The sequence below is a fragment of the Antechinus flavipes genome, chromosome 3 (genome assembly GCF_016432865.1).
Source record: "Antechinus flavipes isolate AdamAnt ecotype Samford, QLD, Australia chromosome 3, AdamAnt_v2, whole genome shotgun sequence".
NCBI classification, from domain to species: domain Eukaryota; kingdom Metazoa; phylum Chordata; class Mammalia; order Dasyuromorphia; family Dasyuridae; genus Antechinus; species Antechinus flavipes.
The window spans coordinates 544,736,159-544,759,491 of record NC_067400.1 but is presented as its reverse complement, the minus strand read 5'-3'; the positions used below and the strand labels follow the sequence as shown (position 1 = coordinate 544,759,491).

The 23,333-nt window shown below is 36.2% G+C and overlaps 1 protein-coding gene across 1 annotated transcript in view; it reads left to right on the top strand.

Moving 5' to 3' along the window:
- Nucleotides 1-23,328, top strand: part of LOC127557383 (guanylate cyclase soluble subunit beta-2-like) — a 77,952-nt gene extending 54,624 nt beyond the window's left edge. Inside the window, exons 8-15 of the mRNA XM_051990717.1 lie at nt 341-444; nt 3,378-3,594; nt 7,019-7,339; nt 9,736-9,884; nt 10,871-11,017; nt 17,180-17,334; nt 17,931-18,079; nt 23,165-23,328. Coding sequence (XP_051846677.1) covers nt 341-444; nt 3,378-3,594; nt 7,019-7,339; nt 9,736-9,884; nt 10,871-11,017; nt 17,180-17,334; nt 17,931-18,079; nt 23,165-23,328 — 1,406 coding nt within the window. The remainder of the gene's footprint in view (nt 1-340; nt 445-3,377; nt 3,595-7,018; nt 7,340-9,735; nt 9,885-10,870; nt 11,018-17,179; nt 17,335-17,930; nt 18,080-23,164) is intronic.
- The last annotated feature ends 5 nt before the right edge of the window (nt 23,329-23,333 follow it).

The window sequence follows — 23,333 nt, the reverse complement described above, 5'->3', positions numbered from 1 at the left end:
CTCAGTTGATTCTCATGACTGCTCTGAAGTAGATGCTATTATTACCCTCAATTTACAGATGAGAAAACTGAGGCAAGCTAAGTGAATTGCCAATGGTCACATAACTAGTAAGTGTCAAGTATCTGAAGCCTGATTTGAAGTCAGATTCTCTTAATTACAGAAGTAGTACTCTATCCACTGCACCACTTTGCCTGCCCCCAGGTTCCTTGCAAAATGAGATTCTATAGTGCTCCTGAACCTCACTCCCCAACAAAATTTCAATTTTTACATTGTCTAAACAAGAAAAAAGATGGCAGAAATTTAACAGGGAGACCTGAGACTTGTTTTTCTTTTTCTACAGGAAACCTCCAGAATCATTTTGAGCCAGTGTATCCAGAAAGGCTTTGGATAGATGAGAAAACTTTCTGTAAAGCTTTTCCTTTCCACATTGTCTTTGACGCTACAGTAAGAGAATCCTCCATCCCCCCCCTTTTTTTTAACCTTCCCCTGGGTTATAATTAGCAATGTGAAAGTGAGAGCACTCATGATAAAATGGCACTTTTGATAACTTAATAATAATTAATATTATTAATAACTTATCAAAATTTAATCATTTAATAATAAAGTGGTACTTTTCAATAAAGCAAAACTATATAGCATTAACTCTTAATGAGGGATTTTAGCTTGTTTAAAACTTGTCTGTTCACCTTTACCTAAATTATGTTATACCACAGTGTCGCAGTTTTCCATATATAGAAAAAATGGGAGGAGGGGAAGAAAGGGGTCACACAGAGAGAAAGAGAGCTAGACAGAGACAAAGAGAAGAGAGAAAGAAAGACAGAAACAAAGACAGGGGTGGAAAGAGAAGGGGGTTGAGAGCTAGTCTTAGAAGTATTAGATATATTTAGAAGTATTTAATTTTTTTTTTGGTGTATGCACATGAAACAATTGGGGTTAAGTGACTTGCCTAGGGTCACTAGCCTATAGCTACTAAGTGTTAATCATCTGAGGTCAGATTTGAATTCAGGTCCTCCTATCTCTAGGCCAGTGGTCTACTCACTACACCATTTAGCTGCCCCTATTTAATCTTTCAATACTTCAAGTGATGCTCCAGAGGACCAGCAGGGTCTACAGAAATCTCAAGCAAAGCCAGGAACCAGACTAAAATGTAATCAGAAAAAAACTGTTTAACAAATAAAAATATAACACAGCATAAATAATATTAATTTGTGGTTTTCTATCAAGATTTGTTTCAATTTGAGTTTGATACACTCAAATTGCTTGAGATAAATTATAGCATGGGTATGGATCTGCCTTGTCAGAGGAAATTTCCTCATTAAGAATTTCCAGTATCCACAAAATAACAGGTCTCATTCAAAAGAAAACAATTTTCACTTTTTTTTTTAAAAAAATTTGTCCAATGCAAATGGAAATTTCTATTCTTTTCCTTGTAAGATCTCCTTATTTACTGGAACTTCTCTTTGTACTTGGAAAGTCTTTTCCAAGGGAAGGACTTGGTGATTCTTGTGCTTCTGCTAACAAATAGGAATCACAGAAGGTTTTCTGGTTTTCTTCTCAGAAAAGCTTTTTTCCCCATTAATGATCATAGGTAGTCAGACTGCAATAGTTTTGCAGTAAATGAAATCTGAATATTTGGCCAGTTATAGGCAAAGTCTGCAGGCTCCTGGTCGTTGCCAAATCACTGCTGTATTTGATGATTCCTTGTTTCACACCTGATCTTACTAGCCAGGTGTCTAGTTTATCCCCATTACAAATAATTACAAAATTTCTTTTTAAGTAAAAAAGATCAAATACTTACAGCACCCCCCCTCAATAATTGTGATGAAACACTAGAATTTTGTGAGGATCCTTGTGGTTCATCTCTTTTAAATTCTTTGAATTAAATGCATGGACATGAAATGATATTTGCTTATGAAGAGATTCATCAATCTACCCCTTAGAGTTGTTATATAATAAAATGAGATCATATCTATAAAGTGATTTGCACACATTCAAGTACTATATAAATTTTAGCTATTTTTAAACAGAGATCAGTGACAAAATCACATATATCCACTTCATTCCGATTAAAGCTTCATTCTGAAGAGGTCTAACTTCATTCAAAAATATTTGATGGCTCACTATTGCCCTATGATAAAATACAAGCTTCTCATTCTAGCAATTAAAGTCTCTAACAATCTGGCTCTTATAGGTCATTGTGATCTTATTTCACCTTTTTGCCATTCATAGGCTCTAATTGTTAGCCACATTTCTAACTATGTCCTACATTTGACATTTCATCTACTACCTCCATATATTTTCATCTTATATCATATGTATATTATTGAAATATAATATCACTCCATGTCTGGAAAGCTTTTCTTCCTTATCTCTGTCAGAATCTTTATCATCCTTCAGAACTAAATTCTATTTCCTCCACAAAGTTTTTTTCTGTTCCATCAAGTTGCCATCTAGTTCTATCCCTCTATAAATTATCTTATATGCCTGGACCTGTGACATCCTTTCAGTAAAATGAGTGAAAGGAAAACAAATACATTTATTCAGCACTGATTATGTGTCAAGGACTGGACCCCTGCTGAAAATACAAAATTTTGCATATAAGTACAAAATAAAATGCAAAAAATATAAATATGAGAGCAAAGATAGTCCCAGTCCTCAAGGAGCTTCCTTTTAATAAGGGAAACAAGTCAGCACCATGTGTGTGAATGTCCTTGATGAATCATTGACTAGACTTTGACTTTCCCAAGGAGACATACATATTTCTTGTAATACAAGGAGTTTTTCCAATTCTACCACATTCACTTATTGTTCAGTCTTATTCTCTTGTGAATCCAGTGAGTGAACATTGGGATTCATGTAGGAATGACAAAAGAACCGGGAAGCTAGTATGGTGCAAAGAAAGAACATTGACTCTTGATTCAGAGGGGCTATGTTCAGATCCTTTATTCTCTGTGTGACCTTGGGCAACATATTTGATCTTCCTAGTACTATTTCTTTATCTGAAGGTGGAGACAAGAGCATATAGTTTTCAAGGTCCCTTTAAGTTTTATGCTTATGATCTCCTTCTGGACTTTTGGAAGGGATGTTGTGTATGCCCAAAAGAGCTGGATGGGAAATATTGGGCTAAATAATTATTTTGCCCAAACTATGGTTTTTTGATCTCTTCCCTTATTTCTTTTTCATTCTGTTAAAGTTTTTATTATTTGCAGATTTTTAAAACTTCATTGGTTTCATAAGGATTCTTTTTTTAAATTTGATGTTTTCTATCCTTTCGAACATGTCAATTATAAAGCCTAGTTAAAATGTTATTCTAAGAAAGAGCTAATGCAAATTGACTTTCTGACTCATTAGCCTTTCCATTTGTCGTCTGTGAGTAGCTGAAGGTCAAGCAAGCTGGAGTAAATATTCAAAAGTATGTCCCAGGACTCCAAACCAGGGATATTCAAGTTGATGATTATTTTACCATCATCCATCCTCAAGTCACCTTCAACATTCTCAGTATTTGCAAGTTTATCAATAGTCAATTTGTCTTGAAAACTCGAAGAGAGATGATGCCTGAAGAATGGAAAAATCAGCCTACAATCAAACTCAGAGGTATTGAGTCACCACTATTCTTTTCTGTATGTATGTCTGAGGAATAAAAGGATTGATCAGAGAGGAAGTGACAAAATTTTCTAATTATGTTGGATAAAAGTGTGGTATGGATTCACACTCAAAGTGGTTTTCTCTGGATCAGCCAATTGGACCTAGTTGTTAAATACTAGTTTCTTTCCTTGCTTATACCATTCCTATCTTGTACACACAGAATATTATTTTAATTATTACTGCTGTTCAGAATTAGCACACCACGATTGGTATAAACCAGATGTTTCTGCTGTTCTATAGTTCATAGGTCATGAACTCTGAATTTGTTTTTCTAATGATGGTAGAGATTTGGACTGCTTCACTCACACTTTTTTTTTTCTGTTTTCTCCTATGACCAGTGGTACATATTGTTGAGTATGGAATTGAGGATTCAGTCTGTGACCATGGAGTGGGAAGTAAACCAATTAGTTCCATTTTATTCCATGGTCACAGACTGACCTGCTCATGGTCAAATGTGCTGCAAATGCAGACCATTGGTCACACTTAAGATGAGGCAAAACATGGTGAATGAATAAATATGAGTCTATCAATCCATAGTCATTGATTGTAACAAATATGGAAAAATTTGTAAGTAGCACTGGTTTTCAGAAAAAAAAACCAAAAACCTTGTTTCTTTTAGCTCTGTACCATGATCAAGTCATTTAACTTTTTTGTGGCTTAGTTCCACACCTATAAGATGGGGAAAATAAATAATATTTGTACTATCAACTATTCAAGGTTGTTGCGATGAATAATATATTTGGCACATTGGAAAGTACTGCATAAACATGAGCTATTATTACAATTCATTATTATAACTCATATGCTTTCTCTCTCATTCTCATCTATTTCAAATCTACACCCAAAATATTCCATTCAATATCTGCCTGGTTCTTCTACTGTGTCTTCTGGAGTCTTATTCTTTATTTCACTAATCAATATCCTGTCCTTTGGGACCTATTCCTTTCATGATCCCCATGTCTTTTGGCTCTCTCTGAGATCTGGCTCCTCAGTGTTGACATTAAATATTGGGTATTTCTTCTAGTGCTGTTAGTCAGTCAACTAGTCAGTCCATCAGTCAATTAGTCTTTATTAAGCATTTTCTATGTGCTAGGTACCATGTTTCAGATACAAAGAAAGACAAAAACAGCCTTTGCCCTTAAGGAGCTCTTGTCCTTATGCTGGAGAAAATATTCAATTCACTATGAATATACAAGATACATGCTACATAAAAAAACAAGAACCATAAAAGGCAGTTGGAGATGTGTGACTGTAGTTCAGAAGAGAAACTAGGACTGGACATAAGGATCTGGGAATAATTTGCATAGAGATAATAATTGAACTCATGGGAACTGATGAAATGACTAAGTGAGATGGTATAGAGGGAGATGAAAGGAGGGCCCAGCATAGAGTCTTGACATGACTCTGACTAAGAGTGGGACATCTCTGATTAGCAGGCCTGACATAGTCCTGACAAAGCAAAGGAGATGTGGTCAAACAGGTAGAAGGAAAACCAGGGAGGAGACAGCAAAGTCATAATAGCATAAAAGGAAGAGAGTAACAAGGAGGAAAGGATGATTGACAGTGTTAACAGCTGCAGAGAAGTCCAGAAGGACGAGGATTTAATAAGGCAGACAAAAGGGAGCAGTCTCCTAATTGGATTATAAGCTCCTTGAAGGCAGGGACTCTTTAGTCTTTGAGTGTTTCATAGTAGGTGTTTATTGACTAAGTTGATCAAGTCAAATTGGTAAATCAGGTTTGAGATAAAAAATGAAGTGAAATATCCATAATCCACAAAAATAAACAAAAAAATAGATATACTCAGTCATAGCAGGGAGAAAAATGTTCAGAATAGGGAAAGGATACTCAGCTGAGGATGTAATACTGATTCAATCAAGCACAGTTTCCCTGCCTTTGTGTTGCCCATGTAAGTCTGGTCAACCCTTAGATTGCTGCTGGAGCTTCTCATGGCTTTTTTGTATTTAGGTGAACAGAAAATTACATGAACAATTTTAGCCTTAGTCTCCTCAGTTTAAGGAAAAGAATCCCAACATAGCAGGGGATGCTGACAAATATTTCTGTTTTAGGAAAGCAAAGAAATGTTTTAGTAAAAGTGGTCTTTAAGTTGAACAGCTAAATGTATTATTTGCAGTGAGAGATACTGGGGTCAGAGAGGATGACTTTAGAGTTGTTGTAGTATTCATGTAAGAGATAATGTAGGTGTGGATGATCTGGATGGAGTCCCTGCCATATATGATATATCCCTGCTCCCTCAAACTCTGAAGCCTCCAGGAGCCAGAGGAAAGGAACTACAGCTCTCTCTCTTTTGCATTCCCACTGATATGTGATAAGATCCTTGGATTTTATACTTCTGAACCAGTCAGTGGAAATGCAAAAGAGGACAGTTATAAAAGATGGTTTGAAGGAAGAAGTGAAAATACTTGGTGATTAAATATCAGAGATGAAGGAAAAGATATCAAGAATTATTCCAAAGTATTAAGTTTGGGTGAGTGGAAGATATATCATGTCATAGCAGAGAAAAGAGAACATGGAGAGGGAAGATGACAAGTTTTACTTGGATGTAGTGAGCAAGATTTCTGCAGAACCTCTAGGTGAAAATAATCAGTACATGGACATACAGGACTGAAATTCAGACAACAGTGAAGAAGAAAACCAAAATATAATATAAAATATAAATTAAAGTAATCATTTAGCATAGGACCTTTAACAGACTTTAATAATTTCCAAGGGATTCATTGAATTACAAAGCAGGGTAGTGCAATGGAAGTAACATTAGACTTGGAGTCAAAATACTTGGGTTCAAATCTCATCTCTGATATTTTTTCCCCTCTGTGACCCTACTTAGGTCAGTCACTGAACATCTTTGAGTCTGATTTTTCACCTATATAACAAGGGAATTGGACTTCATGTCCTCTTGGTCCCTTTTTAGCTTTAAATTTATTATCCTATAGTGTTCATAATCATTTAACAGTAGAAGGAATCTTATAGATTTCCTGATTTCAACCTTTTACTTTTACAGATGAAGAAAGTTAGGACTAGGAAAGCAAAATGAATTCCCTGAAATCTCATCCCTTTAACAGTGGAGATCTGAACTTTGGTTCTCTTATGTCCAGTATAGTTTTTCCTCTATGTCATTCCCTCTCATCCCTTGACAACCAGGTCATTAAGGAAAGTTTAAATTATGCTCAAGATCTTCATTTAATAATTCGTGTAAGTGAATATTATATTTTATAATTATTTCTATATAATGATTAATAGAAAAGATTTTGGCACTTACAGGATCAGTTGCTTGGAAAGCTCATTTCTGTGGTATTCCTTATCTCCCAATAGTAGCATTGCTACATGATTTCTTCTTTCTGTTTTGTTTTCAAAGGACAGATGATTTGGATGGAGTCCCTGCAATGTATGATTTATCTCTGCTCCCCCAAACTCCGAAGCCTCCAGGAACTGGAGGAGAGGAACATGCACATCTCTGACATTGCCAGACATGATACCACCAGGGATCTCATACTCCTGAACCAACAGCGTTTGGCTGAAATCGAGTTGTCTAACCAGTTGGAGAGAAAGAAAGAAGAGCTCCGGATCCTTTCGAAACATTTGGCCATAGAAAAGAAAAAAACAGAAACATTGTTGTATGCGATGCTTCCTGAGCATGTAGCAAACCAGCTGAAAGAAGGCAAAAAGGTAGCAGCAGGTACTGAATCTGACTCATCTCATGCAGGAACTTAGGGTTAGAATTAGAGACTTAGTCACTAACTGGCCATGAGTGATACCATATTGATGTTTCCATTTCTTTCTTTAAAAAATAGAAAGTAACATAATTGCTTCAAATTTAACTCAGGGAGACTCTTTCTGGGTGAATAAACTATTCCTGGATGATAACAGCCTTTGGAATTTGTTATAATCTATATTTAAGTTTATATATTTAGCCCTCAATTGTTTATTTCCCCTTGGAAAAAAATACTGTGATGAGGATACTACTACCAAATGAATATAGTGGCTTCATGGCTCAAACATTCAGATTTCAACATAACTAACTGAAAAGAATTATAGTACTGTCTAATCAATTATTTTTTCTTCTCCTTCTCCTTGATTCCTCCCCCCCCTCCCCCCCATCTTCCCCATTCCCCCACCCCCCAGCAAAAAAAAAAAAAACACCTTATCAAAACAGCTGGATAAGATTAACATTGTGATAGTATTTTAAGCTGAAGGGGATTTTAAAGATCATTTACTTTGATCTTCTCATTTTACAAATGGGGAAACCCTTAAAGGCACTCCCTCTTCATCTCTGACTTTCAGATGAAGCTTTTTTCAAGTTCTATTCAGTCAGGTACCCCTTCTTCTATGTAGTTTCCCCTGACCTGCCTGCTGTTGTTCTCTCTCTCTGAAATGATCCCTCATTTCCATTTCTATTTGAAATTCCTTAGTCAAGTCTTATGTGAACTGCAAATGACATTCACTCAGGACTGCAAAAGTCAGTTTAGTATGGTGGAAAGAGCATGACTGGAATCAGAAGGTCTGGGTTCTAATCTTATTTCTGATTCTTACTATTTATGTAAACTCAGGCAAATCACTTAAGTTTCCTTAAGTTGGTATACAGATCATTTCCAAAGTTCCTTTCTGCTCTAGATTTGTAATCTTATTAACTCTTTGCCTCTGAGATACAAAAATCTCAAATTAGAAAAGTATTTCTAAAAAGCTAATAGCTGCTCTAAAACAAACCATTTTAACAAATCCAATATTAAATAGAAAACTGGATTTCTAAATCAATATTTAAGGTAATTCTCTCAGAGGTTTTGGCCCTGGGTGATAATTGACTTGAAATCTTTGGAGGGATGTAAGAGGCAGGGGAGAGAGAGCCAGTCTCAGTGTCAGAAGACTGCATCCAAATGCTGCTTTATATATGGGCTTTGCGATGCTGGGCTAGTAGCTGGACAATTTTCTAATTGAATTAGTAGACAAAGTTTCCTACTGCATGTTTGAATGAAAGAATCAACAGAAATCTAATAACAAATTATATGTAGAATTATCTATGTAGAATTAATAAGTATATTCAAACATCAAGCAGTGCCCTCCTAACTTGAAATGGTCAAAGGCTATGTTATGCACATAAGAGTTTATTAGTTTCTCAAGTTGTAGTTCAATAAAGGAAAACTTTTGGGAACAAAGGTATTGACAAGTAAAACATACAAATATTTCTGTGGCTGTTATCAATAACAGCTGCTAGAAATTTCATTGTTAGAGGTATTTATAAAATAATGGGCACAGGGATATATTAATGTTTATAGATTCTTTTCTCAGTGCTCCTTCAAGTATTTCTTTTCTTCCTGTCTTTTGGGCAAAGCACCTGCCTCCAACCTGGGGAGCCATCTTGCATTTTTAATATGATCCTTGGTCTCAAAAAATGGCTTGTGTTTCGCTGCCCTTATTCCCAGGTGACTGGAGTATGTCATCTTCAGAACAGCTCTTCCTTCAGCCAGCCCTAAGCATTGTTCCATTTAAGTCATGGGCAGTGTGACTATTACTACATTTGCTTCCTTTTTCTCCCTCTCTTCCCCATATTTTTCTACTTTTAGTTTTCTTTTCCCCCTTAGGCAGCTAAATGATAGCTGGGCCTGGAATTAAGAAGAGCTGAGTTCAAATCTAACCTGAGACACTTATTGTTCATTAGTCACATTAATTGTATGACCCTGGGAAAACATTTAACTTGTCTGCCTCAATTTCCTCAACTGTAAAAATGGGATAACAATATCTATCCTCCTATGGTTGAGGTAATGAGATAATATTTGTAAAGTGCTTAGTATAGTTTCTGGTACATGGTAGGTACTTAATAAATGCTTGTTTCTTTCTCTTCATTGTTTTTTTCTTTCTCATTCTTCTCTTACTCTCTTCTTGATCAAGCACTTGAATCAATAGTTTAGTTGATTCAAGAACTGAAGAACGATTTTCTCCCATCCAGTTCTCTTTCCAGGGAGACTTTATTTAAAAGAATTGTATTTCCAGAGAACTTAATTAATGCCTCAATATTGGAATATTTAACCATCATACCCCAATTCAGACATTGGTACTAATATCTGATTTCTATTGCAGGAGAATTTAAAACATGCACCATTCTTTTCAGTGATGTGGTGACATTTACCAACATATGTGCTGCCTGTGAGCCTATCCAAATAGTGAACATGTTAAACTCAATGTACTCAAAATTTGACCGGTTAACTAGCGTCCATGATGTCTACAAAGTAAGAGTTTTTGTACTAAATACTAGATTTAAAAATTAATAATTAATATAGTTTACTCTGTTTCCCTTAGCCAGCCCTTATTCTTTCTTTTTCATTCTTTCCTTCTCTTCCCTTTCCTTTCCTTTGTTTTATTTTGTTTTAGAGATTAATTGAATAAGGATATTTCACTCTATCAACAGAATCATAAGTAGGACAGGGAAGCCCGGGCTTAGCTTAAATGTTCCAAAACTTAGAGAACACAAAAAATTAACACACGCGTTTCTCCAAAATTATCTAGTTACCAACTAGGAGCTTCGTACCCTAGTTAGAAAAAATTAATTTGTTAAAATAGGAATCTATCAATTACCAGTATTGCTTATAATATCTATCTATAATTCACTATAACACCCAATTCTCCATTCCTAACAACTAAATTTATCTTAAATATTTTGTGTATTTTTTCTATATCATGAATTACAAAGCTGATTTCAAGGCCTATTTAACAGTACTCTGTTAAATAGTACTGCTCTGAGTACTACCAGTATTAATTATGACTCTGTTGATTAAGATATCCATTTGGAGATCTAGGAAAAGCACATTACTCAAAGAGGACTCTTACGCCTTGGAAGAGTTAAAACTGCCTCCTGCAAGAGAGCACTTTAATCCCAGAGAAGAGTTCTCTTACTCTTCCAGTTTAGCAGAAGGTCCACTCCTAATAATTTGCTATTCAATGTAGAGTACCATATGGCCACACCAGGAAATTCATTTTCTCCAAGATTTGTTCCCAGTCAAAGGCAGAATGGCTCTCCATGTCCTTTGTACCTCCCCTTTCTTCAGTAAAAAGTTACAAATTTTAACTTGGTCCTTGGCACCCAGTACAAGAGAAAATAATGAAATAAGTGAGCTTTTTGTGTGAGTGTGTGTGTGTGTGTGTGTGTGTGTGTGTGTGTGTGTGTGTGTGTGTATGTGAAAAACAGAAGCTGACCAGGCTCCCTTTTCTCTCACAGGTGGAAACAATAGGTGATGCATACATGGTGGTTGGTGGGGTGCCAGTGCCTGTGGAAAACCATGCTCAGAGAGTCGCTAATTTTGCCCTGGGGATGAGAATTTCTGCAAGAGAAGTGATGAATCCTGTCACTGGAGAACCCATCCAGGTACCAAGCAGATGAGTTCTCAGCATGATGGGAAACATTCCATGACAGCATTGCATTTCCTTCATTGGTACACAGGCACTCCTTGAAATGGTGTGATTTGTTCAGACTATCCCTCTCTTTGGAGCACACTCCTAACTAAGAGGGAAATTAGCAGGCTGCTGGCCCAAATTCACCACAACTTTAAATTAGGTTTTTGGAAGACACTGGAGAATATTTGGATCTATGTGTAACTTCACTGCAAGAGTCTCATTTCCTGTAAACAAGGACAGAATTGAATAGCTCTGTTCTTTTTTCTTATTTGGAGATATGCTGGGCTTCTCTCTTACAGGATCATAGATTTAGAACTAAAAATGATCTCAGAGGTCATTTAGTCCAATTCTTTCATTTTACAGATGAGAAAAATGAGGCTCAAAGAGATGAAATTACTTGTTGACGCCATATAGCTGGTATCAAGAAGCCAGGACCTTCTGCCTCTATCCACCCCATAAACCATATTCTTTTCTACTTCGTTATTTTTAGAGAATAAGTTTACTTTATCTTATTCATGAGTTGATTTTATTTACTAAAAAAAGTAAAATAAATCAATATTTCCCATTTTTGGAGTATGTGCATTGTTCAGAAAGCAGTGCAGCCCAATGGAGAGAGCACCAAACTTGGAGCTGCAGAACTTGAGTTCAAGCTGCAGTTCTGCTACTTATAATACGTTACCTTCAACAAGTATCTTCACACTTCTGAGTCTCAGTTTCCACATCTGTAAAATAATGCAGTTGGATTAAATGATCTCTTCCAAATGAAGATCTATAACTTTAAGTTCTGATCTGACATAGGAAGCTGCCAGTTCCCAAAGGGTCCAGAGATAGTACCACAGTAAGAAAGTCCAATGACCTTGCTGCTACATTGGGTCACTAACAGAGACATCTACCCAGCTGTCTCATAGTGCTAAACAATATGATTAGGGAAATGATGGCATCAGCACCTAATACAACATATTCTAGAATAGAGACCATTAGAGGTTTTCAGGGAATAAGTATTTTTTATAGAACTTCAGTCACTGTGTTTCCTGTCCTAAATGGAAGCATGTTCAAATCTCTCATGCTGACTATGTGTATGTCTCTGAGTAAATCAGTTGCCTTCTCTGGGACCCATGATCCTCATCTGTAGTTTGAGGAAGGTAAAGCTTATTGACTTTTAAGGTTCATTTCAGCTTTAAATCCCCAAATCTTCCAAACTTTAGGTTCTTTTGGCACAACTTCTGAAAAATGCAGAATCACCTGTACAGCAAGGTATACTTATGGAAGGCTTTTTTGTGTGATTGTAGACAAATAATTTTAGTTAAAATAAAATCAGAGGTCAGGGGAATTTGAAGGAAAGACAAGGATAAAACAACAGAGCTGAAATCAGAGGATTTTAGTTCTCAATTCTAAACAAAAAACAATCGAAAGAATAGGGGAATGTGTAAAGGGAATCAATTAGTCAAAAACATTTATTAAATATTGTAGGATCCAGAATTCCTCTCCCAAGGAAACTCTGAGTGCCCTCCCCTAAACAAAGGGGCAACCCCAACCAAGGGGACAAGCTCAATTCCAAAGAAAGAGGCTCTATGATGATTATATAAAGAGTTTAATAATCATCTGAGTTACTTACATAGCAGTTGTCTGGGGTGATTGCCAGATGAGTCAATGGATTTTATACCCCCACCAAAAAAAACCCCAGAAGTCACAGGGTAATTATAGAAATTAGACAATGGGAGGTGGAGCTATAAAGCATCATGCATATATTAATGCAATTTAACTAATGTTTTGAGTTAATGCTTGGGAATGGCTCTTGATTCCCAGACCCAGGACCTGGGTGTCATCCCAGTGCAGATGGTTAGATGTCCAGACAATCAATGCCATGTGCTGGTCAATTTGAGTAAGTTCCCAGGCATACACGAGGTTATTTGCTGGACACTGTGTCCTTATAATGGTTTTCAACTCTCTTTCATATGGTTTTTACTCCTGTGACATGACTTTTAACTCCATGGCATGGCTTTCACCAAACAGAATCCCACAAGTATCTCCTATAGACCAGGAACTGTGGTAGATGCTAAAGACAAAAAAGAAACAATTGCCATCCTCAAGGAGCTTATATTTCTTATGGGAGGACAATGTGTACATGATATGGTACAGAAAGTGCTGAAAGTGGCAGAACTTGAATCCTGCCTCTGACATTTAAATCAAACTCTTTGAGTTTTACCTCCCTCATCTATAAAATGAGGGGGTTATACTAGATGGCTTTTAAGATCCCTTCCAGCCCCGATCCTATGATTTCTTATGCACAAATATAAATCCATATATAAGGTAACAAATAAGGTGATACTGGGGAGGAAGCTTAAGATAATGTTGAGGCAGAAGGAAAAGAAATGAAGCAAGTACAAAGAAGCCAAATGGGGTAGGATTAAAATCAGGATTGGTATCAATTTGTGAAGATGAGGTCTAAAATTTAGAATGGAAAAAAGGAAAGCTCAATAGAGATGGGAAATTATATCAATTAACTGGGAAGGGAAAGAAACAATGCATTATGATTATGGGAACTCCCATGCATAGTAGAGAGGGGAAGAGGGAGAGACAGAGATACTGGGTCAGAGATGAAGGGAGCAGGGAAAGAGATAGGAAGAAAGAGGCAAAGGAGGGAGAGAGAAAGAAGAAAGGAGAGAGAGGGAGAGGAGAGATTCAAAGGTAGAGAAAAAGGGAAACAGGCAGAGAGAGGCAAAGAAAGGGGAAGGAGAGAAGAGAAATAAAGAGAAGCAAAGAAAAATAGGGAAGGAAGGAGAAAGGGAAAGAGAGAGAAAGAGGGAGAGAGATAGAGAAGACAGAATTAGAACCTCAGTTCTAAGAACAGAATAGACTAATGAGCAAGCAAATTCAAACATTTGGAAACATTGAGACTTCATTCATTGATATGTGATACACAAAAATTGTCAGTGATGTCAGTGATAGAAGGGACTGCAGAGACAATTTCATCCAATCCATAACTGGAAAAGGATTCTTTTTAATACATCTCCAATAAGTTGTATTTCAGTCTTTACTAGAATTGAGAAGGAACTAAATACCTCTGTTGGTAGCCCATTCTATTCTAGGCAGCTCTTTTGGGTCTATTGTTCAGGAAGCTATTGTGGTTCTTTGGGATGACTGTTTCCTTTTCTAGATGTTCACTAGCTATCTTTATTAATGCATTCTAGATATTTTCAGTAATTGGAGTCAGGTTCACTGGTCCATCCTTTGAAAATTTCACTCAGTTTCCTTTTTTGCTTTTAAAGAATATTTACCCTTTTGTAATCTTGTGGGACTTTTACTGTTCTATACAACATTTCAGAGATTTTTGACAATGGCAAAGCAAACATATCTAACAATTCATTCTGTACACTGGGGATGCCAGTTATTTGAAACTATGATTTGAATTCCTAAGGGCAGCTAGGTCATTTTTTAAAATCTCCCTTTTCATCTTACACAAAGGGTCAATTAAGTTAAATGATTAAGATCATTTCTAAATTGCAGTGTTAATACAAAAATCAACAAGTATTAACTAAATGATAATGTTTTTGACAGACAATAATGAAACAGCCTCAGTTCTTAAGTTGCTTATAATCTAAAAGGGATGACCATAGGAGCATATGTTATTATACACAAAATACATATGAAAGGCAGATATAAGAAACAAGATGCAAAGTAACCTCAAGAAGCATGGAAGATGTTGGTAGTTTGGTTTGAACAGAAAGCTTTCATACAAAAAGTAGGATTTTAAAGGGACCAGGAGTTTCAAGAGATGGAATTGAGGAGAGAGAATATTTTAAGTATGGAAGACAACCAGTAGGAAGGAGATGAGGATCATGTTTGAGAAAGAGTACTGGACTGTGGAGTGCATAAAAGGCACTGACTTGTGATAAGTCTAGAAATGTGAAAGTCTGGAATGAGATAACTGCTCTGGAAAATAATTTAGAATTATACCCCCAAAGTCATTAAATTGAAAACCCTTGACCTAATAATACAACTTAACTAGGGTTATATCCCAAAATAATCAGAGAAACGGAAAAAGGAGCCACATGTACACACACACACACACACACACACACACACACACACACACACACTTTTTATTGTTGCAAAGAATTAGAAACAAAATGGCACCTGTCAGAGAATGGTCAAATGAATGATGCCATAGGAATATTTTAGTCATTTTAGGGTGATGTCCAGCTCTTTGTGTCCCCATTTGGCATTTTCTTGGCAAAGATGCTGGAGTAGTTTGCAATTTCCTCCTCTAGCTCATTTTACAGGTGAGAAAACTGAGGTAAACAGAGTTAAGGTAAGTGTGTAGGGTCACATAATTAGCATTTGGGAGGGCTTAGCTCAAACTAGCTTCTGTTTATAGAGTGAAGAGTCCCACTGTGGGAGAGGTGAGGCTCAATTTCCTTAAGGAGCACAAACCTTTGGGGCTGGGAATTTTCATCCTTAAAATACTTCCTGCCCTTCAGAAGTGGAGTCTGACAAAAATAAGGGAAAAAGTGGATCACAGTGTAATATTGGTTATTAAATAATACAGTTTATTAATTTTCTTCAATCCAGATTCATAGTCCAATCATAGGTTCATCCAACAAATGCCAGTGATTCCAGTGAAACATATTTGTTTCCTTGCATTAGGCTTTTTAGTTTATTTTACTGTTACTAAGATTTTGCATTATTATCTGCACCAGATATCCATGCCATTAGTTTTTTATTGGTAGTTCCTCCACTGGGCTGTAGTGAATTTTTAAGCATCTCTATTAATATTCTTCTATCTAGTTTGTAGCCACTCTCTAGGGCATTTAGATTCATGGCTGGAAAAGTAGTTTTTTCACTTTTCCTCTTCCTTCTCAGTTTAAAATATTTTTATCAGTTTTGTAAGACCCCACATAAAGACATTCTTACCAGTTCTTGTGAGGCCATGTTTCAGTCCAGGGCAGTGTTTTAAGTTATGAACCAAAAATTAGAATTCTGTTTTAGATCCCATTTTCCCCTTTTTATTGTTTTCTTTTTTTTTCTAGTTAAACATGTGCATTAATTTTTAATATACGTTTCTTTATGAATTGTGTTGGGAGAGAAAAATCAAAACAGAAGGGGAAAAAAGAAAAAGAAAAAAGTGAACATAGCATATGTTGATTTACATTCAGTCTCTATAGTTCTTTCTTTGGATGCAGATGGAGTTTTTTTTTATGAAAAGTTTATTGGAATTGTCTTGGATCATTGAATCCATGAGAAGAATCAAGTCTTTCATAGTTGATCATCCCATAATCTTGCTGTTACTGTGTACAATGTATTCCTAGTTCTACTTGTTTTGCTCAGCATCAGTTCATGTAAATCTTTCCAGGCCTTTCTAAAATCAGTTTGTTCATCATTTTTATGGAACAATAATATTCCTTTACTTTCATATACTGTAACTTATTCAGTTATTCCCCAATTGATGAGCATCTACTCATTTTCCAATTCTTTGCCACCACAAAAAGAGTTGCTACAAACATTTTTGCACATGTGGGTCCTTTTTCCTCCTTTATGATTTCCTTGGGATACAGTAAGTTCCATCTTCTTAACTAACTGTTCACTTCCTAAACCTGCTACTCTCTTTGAAGTCTTTGCTTTCAAGCAATAGTGTCAAAAAAGAAGGAATAAAGTGAGGAAGAATTCAAAAAAGGAAAAAAAAATTCAGATGGTCTCAATTTAATACATTAATTATTTTTTAAGCATTTACTATGTGCTATTTATTGTACTATGTCCTTTGGATAAAAATACAAAAAGAAAACCAGTCCCTGTCCCCAAGGAGATTATACTCTATTGCTTATATTCTACATAGAGATGTCAGGTTTTCTGGAAGAAGGCAAACTGCTAATTTCTCCACCTTAAAGAATTCCTAATTTCTCAATGGTAAATCAATAAATCAACAAATATTTTTAAATACTTATTTTATGCACTTATTGAATTCTTTCGATGTGTCAACCATTGTGCAAAGTGCTGTGGTAGTTATGAAGATATATAAAACAAATTATTTTTTCTCAATAAGTTTTTAATCTTATGATGGGTCAAAAACCAGTTCACAAAATGTAAGTGCCTACTACTAGGTGATTTGTGATCAAGTAGATTTTTCTGTTTTTAGATCAGGGTAGGGATCCATACAGGACCAGTTTTGGCTGGAGTTGTGGGAGACAAGATGCCCCGATACTGTTTGTTTGGAGACACAGTGAACACAGCATCCAGGATGGAGAGCCATGGGCTTCCCAACAAAGTGCACCTCAGCCCCACTGCATACAGGTAGCCATTCTTTCCTTCCTTCCTTCTTCCCATAAACTTGAATACAGCACAGTCTCTACCTTTAAAGAGTTTATAGTATTATAAAGAAAATAACATACTCTATTTTTATCCTGTACCTATATCTTTCTTGGTACTAATAATATTATATCTGACATATTTTATTCTTTACTTCAAACTCAGATAAGGCAGAGGAAAAGGATAAAGAGAGAGAGAACATCAAGCAAGTTCTGATATCAGCATAACCATATGTAGAAAAGTTATGGTCAAATATGATTTGATGCCTCATGTGCTACATTAATGATTTTGTTTCAATAGAGAGGGAGTTGTCTAAAGAAGGATCCAGTTTTGCACCAGAAAGTCAAGAAGAAGAGAAGATTAGTGGGATCCCACCTGTAATACCCTTTTCCATCCCTATATAGTATGACCTAAATTGTTTCCACCTCTCTATTGGGCCCTTCAATAGAAGGGAGGTGTAATTTGGCAGATACTGTTGATTTCAAGACATCTCCTGCCTGACAATGTTTTACAGTTGTGACACTGCCTAACTTGTACATTTGGTGGCTTTGATGTATGATGAACTTCTTTATTTTTTATAGTGCTCTGGAAAATCGTGGATTTGAGATCATTGAGAGGGGTGAAATTGAAGTGAAAGGGAAAGGGAAGATGACCACCTATTTCCTGATTCAGAATTTGCAGGTCACAGAAAATGAGATCATGGGGAGAATCGACAACCTTGAAAATAGAGGTAATAAAAACAAGCACTGATCTGTCTATGAGCAGTTCCAATGGTGTTTATATTCTGTGTACATGTGTTTATATAGAACAGGGTTTCTTAAACTTTTTCCACTTGTGACTTCTTTTCACCCACAAAATTTTTATGTGAACTTGGTATATAAGTACGTAAAATAGGTATACAAATCAAATATTTACTGATAATAAATCATAATTTCATGACCCTTATATTCAGTTGCAAGACCTCATGTGGGATTGTGATTTACAGTTTAAGAAGCTGAGATATAGACCACATATAATTACTCCATCACTCATTATTTCATCTTGTTTTGATTGAACATTGGATTGTCCAGTGGAAAAAGCACCGATTCTAGAGCAGTCATCTGGTAAAATAGAGCAGAGAGCATCAGGCTTGGAGTCAAGATGACTGAATTCAGATCCAGCCTCAGATACTTACTAGCTGTGCAGCCCTAAGCAAGTCACTTAAGTTCGTCTGCCTCAATTTTCTCATTTATAAATGGGGAAAATAACAATTATCTTCAGGTTGTTGTGAAGGTCAAATGAAAGAATAACTGTAGAATGCTTAACACAATTCCTGGCATTAAGGTAACACTATACAAATGTTAGTTATTATTATTATTTTGTAATTAGAGAAATTGGGTTCAAATCCCTCAAATGTTGCTTACTAATTTTTTTTTCTTATCTTAGGTAAGTCATTTAATCTCCTCAGTTTCCTCATTTGCAAAATATTTGAGAAAGATAAGGCAGGACTAGTTAGTTATTTACTGAGGTCCTTTCCTGATCTAAACTGAGGATCCTATGATTCTTTTGCCTTGAAAAAAGTTATATAAAATGTGGATTAGCTCTGTTATTTCCAAAACTCTCTGTTACCTGATAAATAACTATACATACAATTATAATATAATTACATAATGTAATATTAAAATGATGTAATATAATGAAATTATATTAGGTAATGTAATATAATGTAAAGTGATACAATGCAATGATATAAAGTAACATATAATATAATATAAAGTACTATCCCATTGATTCAGGGAACTTTATTGTAATGAAACCTGTCTGAATCTGGATACCTAACTAGAAGGAGAAACAGATTACTTCAGACAAGACTGAATCTCCAGCCAATGGAGGAGGGTGATTAAAAAAACAAAAACCAAAACCATGTCTCTGTCTTCAGGTTCCTTAATTCATCAATATATTCAGGGCCTGGGAGCTTTTCCCCTAGAAATACTCTGGGGTTTAGCCAAATATTTGCAAAATGAGTAGAATTTTTTGTATTTGTCATTTTTAGAGGGAGCCATTCCACATAAGGAAAGTATGAAGTACCATTTTATGCTTCGAGGGAACTCTTTAAAGTTGTCTTCCTTTCAAGTATTCTGGGCCTTTAAATTCCCCCCTTTCTATAACACCTATATCTAATTTGTTGACAGTGAAGTTCAGATGAGATAGCCTAGGGATTGCTCATGCCAAACCAAGCATCCAGCAATGTGGTCACAATGATCTCTTTCAGTGGGAAGTTGTTGTTTGTCCTTCATTCTCAGTGAGGACCAATGATATCAAGAAAATGATGTCTTGACTTGCAAAGGATTTGGATTTGGAATTAAGGCAAGGCTGTGCAAAGTCCAGTGGCAAGACATAGATCAGAATGACTGGAGATATCCCCCAAAGCAATGAGATATTCAGGTACAAGGGAAAAAACTTCTGATTTTCTGATTTCTAATCCCACTTCTCATGTTTGTTCCCTGTGAGACCTCAGGGAAATCGCCTAAATTTCAATTTCTTCATCTGTAAAAAAAATCAAGGCAGCAGATTTGATAGACATATTGGGGTCCTTTTCAGCTATAGAATTGGGTCACTGTGCAATCTAAATGAACAAAAGAGAATCAAGTCAGGACTTAGCACTGAAAGGACCCTTAGAGGTGACCACAGACAAAGGTTCTTAAACTGGCATCTGTGAACTTTTTTTTTTCTTTTTTCTTTTGAGAACTTCATTTCAGTATAACTGTTTTCCTTTGTAATCCTGTTAAGCATCTGAGGCCAAATTTGAACACAGGTTTTCTAATATATATATGTATATATATATACATATATATATATAATAAATATACTATGTATATATAGTTTTGTGTCTATATCCTGAGAGAGAGAAGAGGAGAGAGAGAGAGAGAGAGAGAGAGAGAGAGAGAGAGAGAGAGAGAGAGAGAGAGAGAGAAGAGAGAGAGAGAGAGAGAAAGAGAGAGAGAGAGAGAGAGAGAGAGAAAGAGAGAGAGAGAGAGAGAGAGAGAGAGAGAGAGAGAGAGAGAGAGAGAGAGAAGGAGAGAAAGAGAGAGAGAGAAGGAGAGAAAGAGAATGAGTGAACTAAGAAAATTTTTAATTTGAAATTAAAGAGATAAAGCAGGTAGCAAAGTAAGATATGTAAGAGAAAATAGTAGTAGAGATGGAGATTCATTTAGGCTGGTGTTCCCAAAAACTTGGAACTGACCTTTTTCCCAGGGAGCAAATTACTTTCAGATTTTCTTTAATTTTTTTTCTCACCAAAATTGTGTTGGTGGAGTGTAGTTCACGATCTTGGCATAAGAGCTGAGATCTGACCAAAAAGTAGTGTTTGTTCTCCATAGGTTTGCACCTCATTGACACTTTTTCCTTGGGGGAAAAGGAGCTGAGATCTCTATCAGGAAGGGAAAGGAGGAGAGGGGGCCAGGGTGGTAATGAGCTCTCCCGGGACTCTGGTTCCCATGAAAACAGCTTCAGGAACAGCTAGTAAACTACAAACTTGGGACAGGAGATGGGGGCTATTCTACAACCCACCACCTTATCCAAAGGCTTGGGGAGATGAGGAGTAGAGGAATAGGTAGGGAAACACTAGAAACCGACAATAATTAATGGCTATTGCTGTCTTTCACTTAGCAAGGCAGGATCTCTTAAAACCAGGGATGGGGTGGGGAGGGGATGGATATAAAAGGTATTATATCATAATAGCCTTTTCAGTGATTTCTCTTTGCTTAAACTATCTCCTTTAGGACATCAGCTTTTTATCAGTAATCATCAGGTACTTTCTAGTTCTTTGCATTAATTATTCTTTGGGGCAGTGTGAAGTCAAGGAGATCGTTTCAGTGAGCATTTTGCACAGACTTTATATGGTTTGTCCATTTCCTCTGGGAGTGAGAAAAGACAGGTCCAGAACCATATAATTTTGGAATCAACTGTAAGGATGGAAGGGACCTTAGAGGAAATGTAGTCTGAATCAACCACCATTATTCCCATTTTACAGAAGAGAAAACTGACTCAGTGCTTTCTGTTATTCATTGTGGTAACCAAGGAGCTAGTTGATAAGGCTGTCTACAAGTTACTAATGCAGATAGAAGTGTGGAATCTCCTAACAAATATTTAAAGAAATTTTCTTTGCTGTTTGTGAGGTATAAAATGCACTCTGAGTGAGCAGAGAGTAAGTATTTACACTATTAGAAAATAATGAGGACTACAGCATTAGCATATGCAGAGCAGAACCAAAGAACTCATCAGCATCCACAAATGGTGTAAGGACTCTTCATCACTTAGAGAAAAACTGCTTATCACACTGAGATAATAGTTTATAGAACCTTAAGGTTTGCAAAACACTTAACAAATATGCTCTCACTTGATCTTCATAACCTTGGAGGGAATTAGGTGGTAATATTATACCCATTTTATAGATAATAATAATAATAACTAATATTTAAATAATACTATGTGCCAGGTACTATGCTAAATGTTTTACAATTATCTCATTTGATCCTGGCAGGAAGGTACTACTATTATCTCCATTTTACAAATGAGGAAACAGATAAGCAGAAATTAGTGATTTGCCCAGAGTTACACAAATAGTGTCCCAGGTTGAATTTGAACCCAAATCTTCCTCTCTCTGGGACAGATCCTCTTAATAACCATCAGATGTCCATTTAAGGATTCCCCTCCCCATGGTGTCGACTTCATCTCAACCATCTAAGCTTGCAGATGGTACCAGTGAAGAAGTTTCAGCAGTACAGTGTTTAGTGGGACATTTTATATATTCTGGTGAAATCTTATCAATAAGTAGGTAGAAGGCTCTTTACTGTGTGTTGGACTTACCATCAGAATACCTTAAACTTAAATCCTGCTTCAAATACATCAAAATGCTGTGAAACCTTGCATAAGTCATTCTTTCTGAGCCTCAGTTCCTACATCTGTTAAACAGTATTAATAATAACATTTAGGTTAGAGGGTCGTTGTGGGACTCACATGAGCTAATGCACGTAAAGTGCTTTAAAATAAGCCTTAAAGCTCTATAAAAAAAAGAAGTATTACTATGATTCTTGGCCTCCTGGTGTTCCTCCAACTCTGAATTCCCTAAGACTAGGAGGGATTGCTTCAGTCATGGCTCTGACCCATGCCATTAGAGGTCTCCTCTTTTTTCTAGGCTGCTGAATAACTGAGGAGGAGAGGACATTAGAGCATTCCTTCTCCCTTCCTTTTTTTCTATGGGTATGGACTGTACCTAAAAGATGGATAGAGGGAAAGAAGAAACAGTCGGGGTATATAGTAGGTTCCAACTTCAGGGATCCTCAAACTAGGGCCTATGGGCTAGATGTGGCAGCTGAGGATGTTTATTCCTCTCACCCAGGGCTATGAAGTTTCTTTATTTAAAGGCCCACAAAACAAAGTTTTTGTTTTTACTATAGGCTGGCCCTCCAACAGTCTGAGGGACAGTGAACTGGCCCCCTATTTTAATAGTTTGAGGACCCCTGAATCATTCCCCTCTTAATTTTCCTAAGCAGGAAATTTTCTAAATTCTAAACAGCTTCCATCTTGGAGTTATAAGCATTTTAAAATTAAATGTTACTTTATTAAAAGTAACTTCATACAAGCCAGGTTTATAAAAAAGTGAACTGAAGTATGGTACTGAGGGAAATGTTTTTTGTGTTCATAGGAATTCAAAGAAAAGCCTTCTACTTCACCTTTTCAGCTATTTCAGAATCCCTTGCTATTAAGGATTCTGCTATAGGGAATATATAATATATATTGTCACTTGTTTCTTTCCATTTGCTTTTTTTTGTAGAAGCAAATACTCTGGGAATTCAAGATGGCCAGACTGTTGCTGTTGGGAGGTATGAAGACAGTCAGCATCTGCTCCCCAATACTGATGGAGCATATGGTGAGTACACCAAGGATTTCTCTCAAAATACTTCTGGTACTTTGTCTTACTTAAGAAAAAACAGCTGATTCAG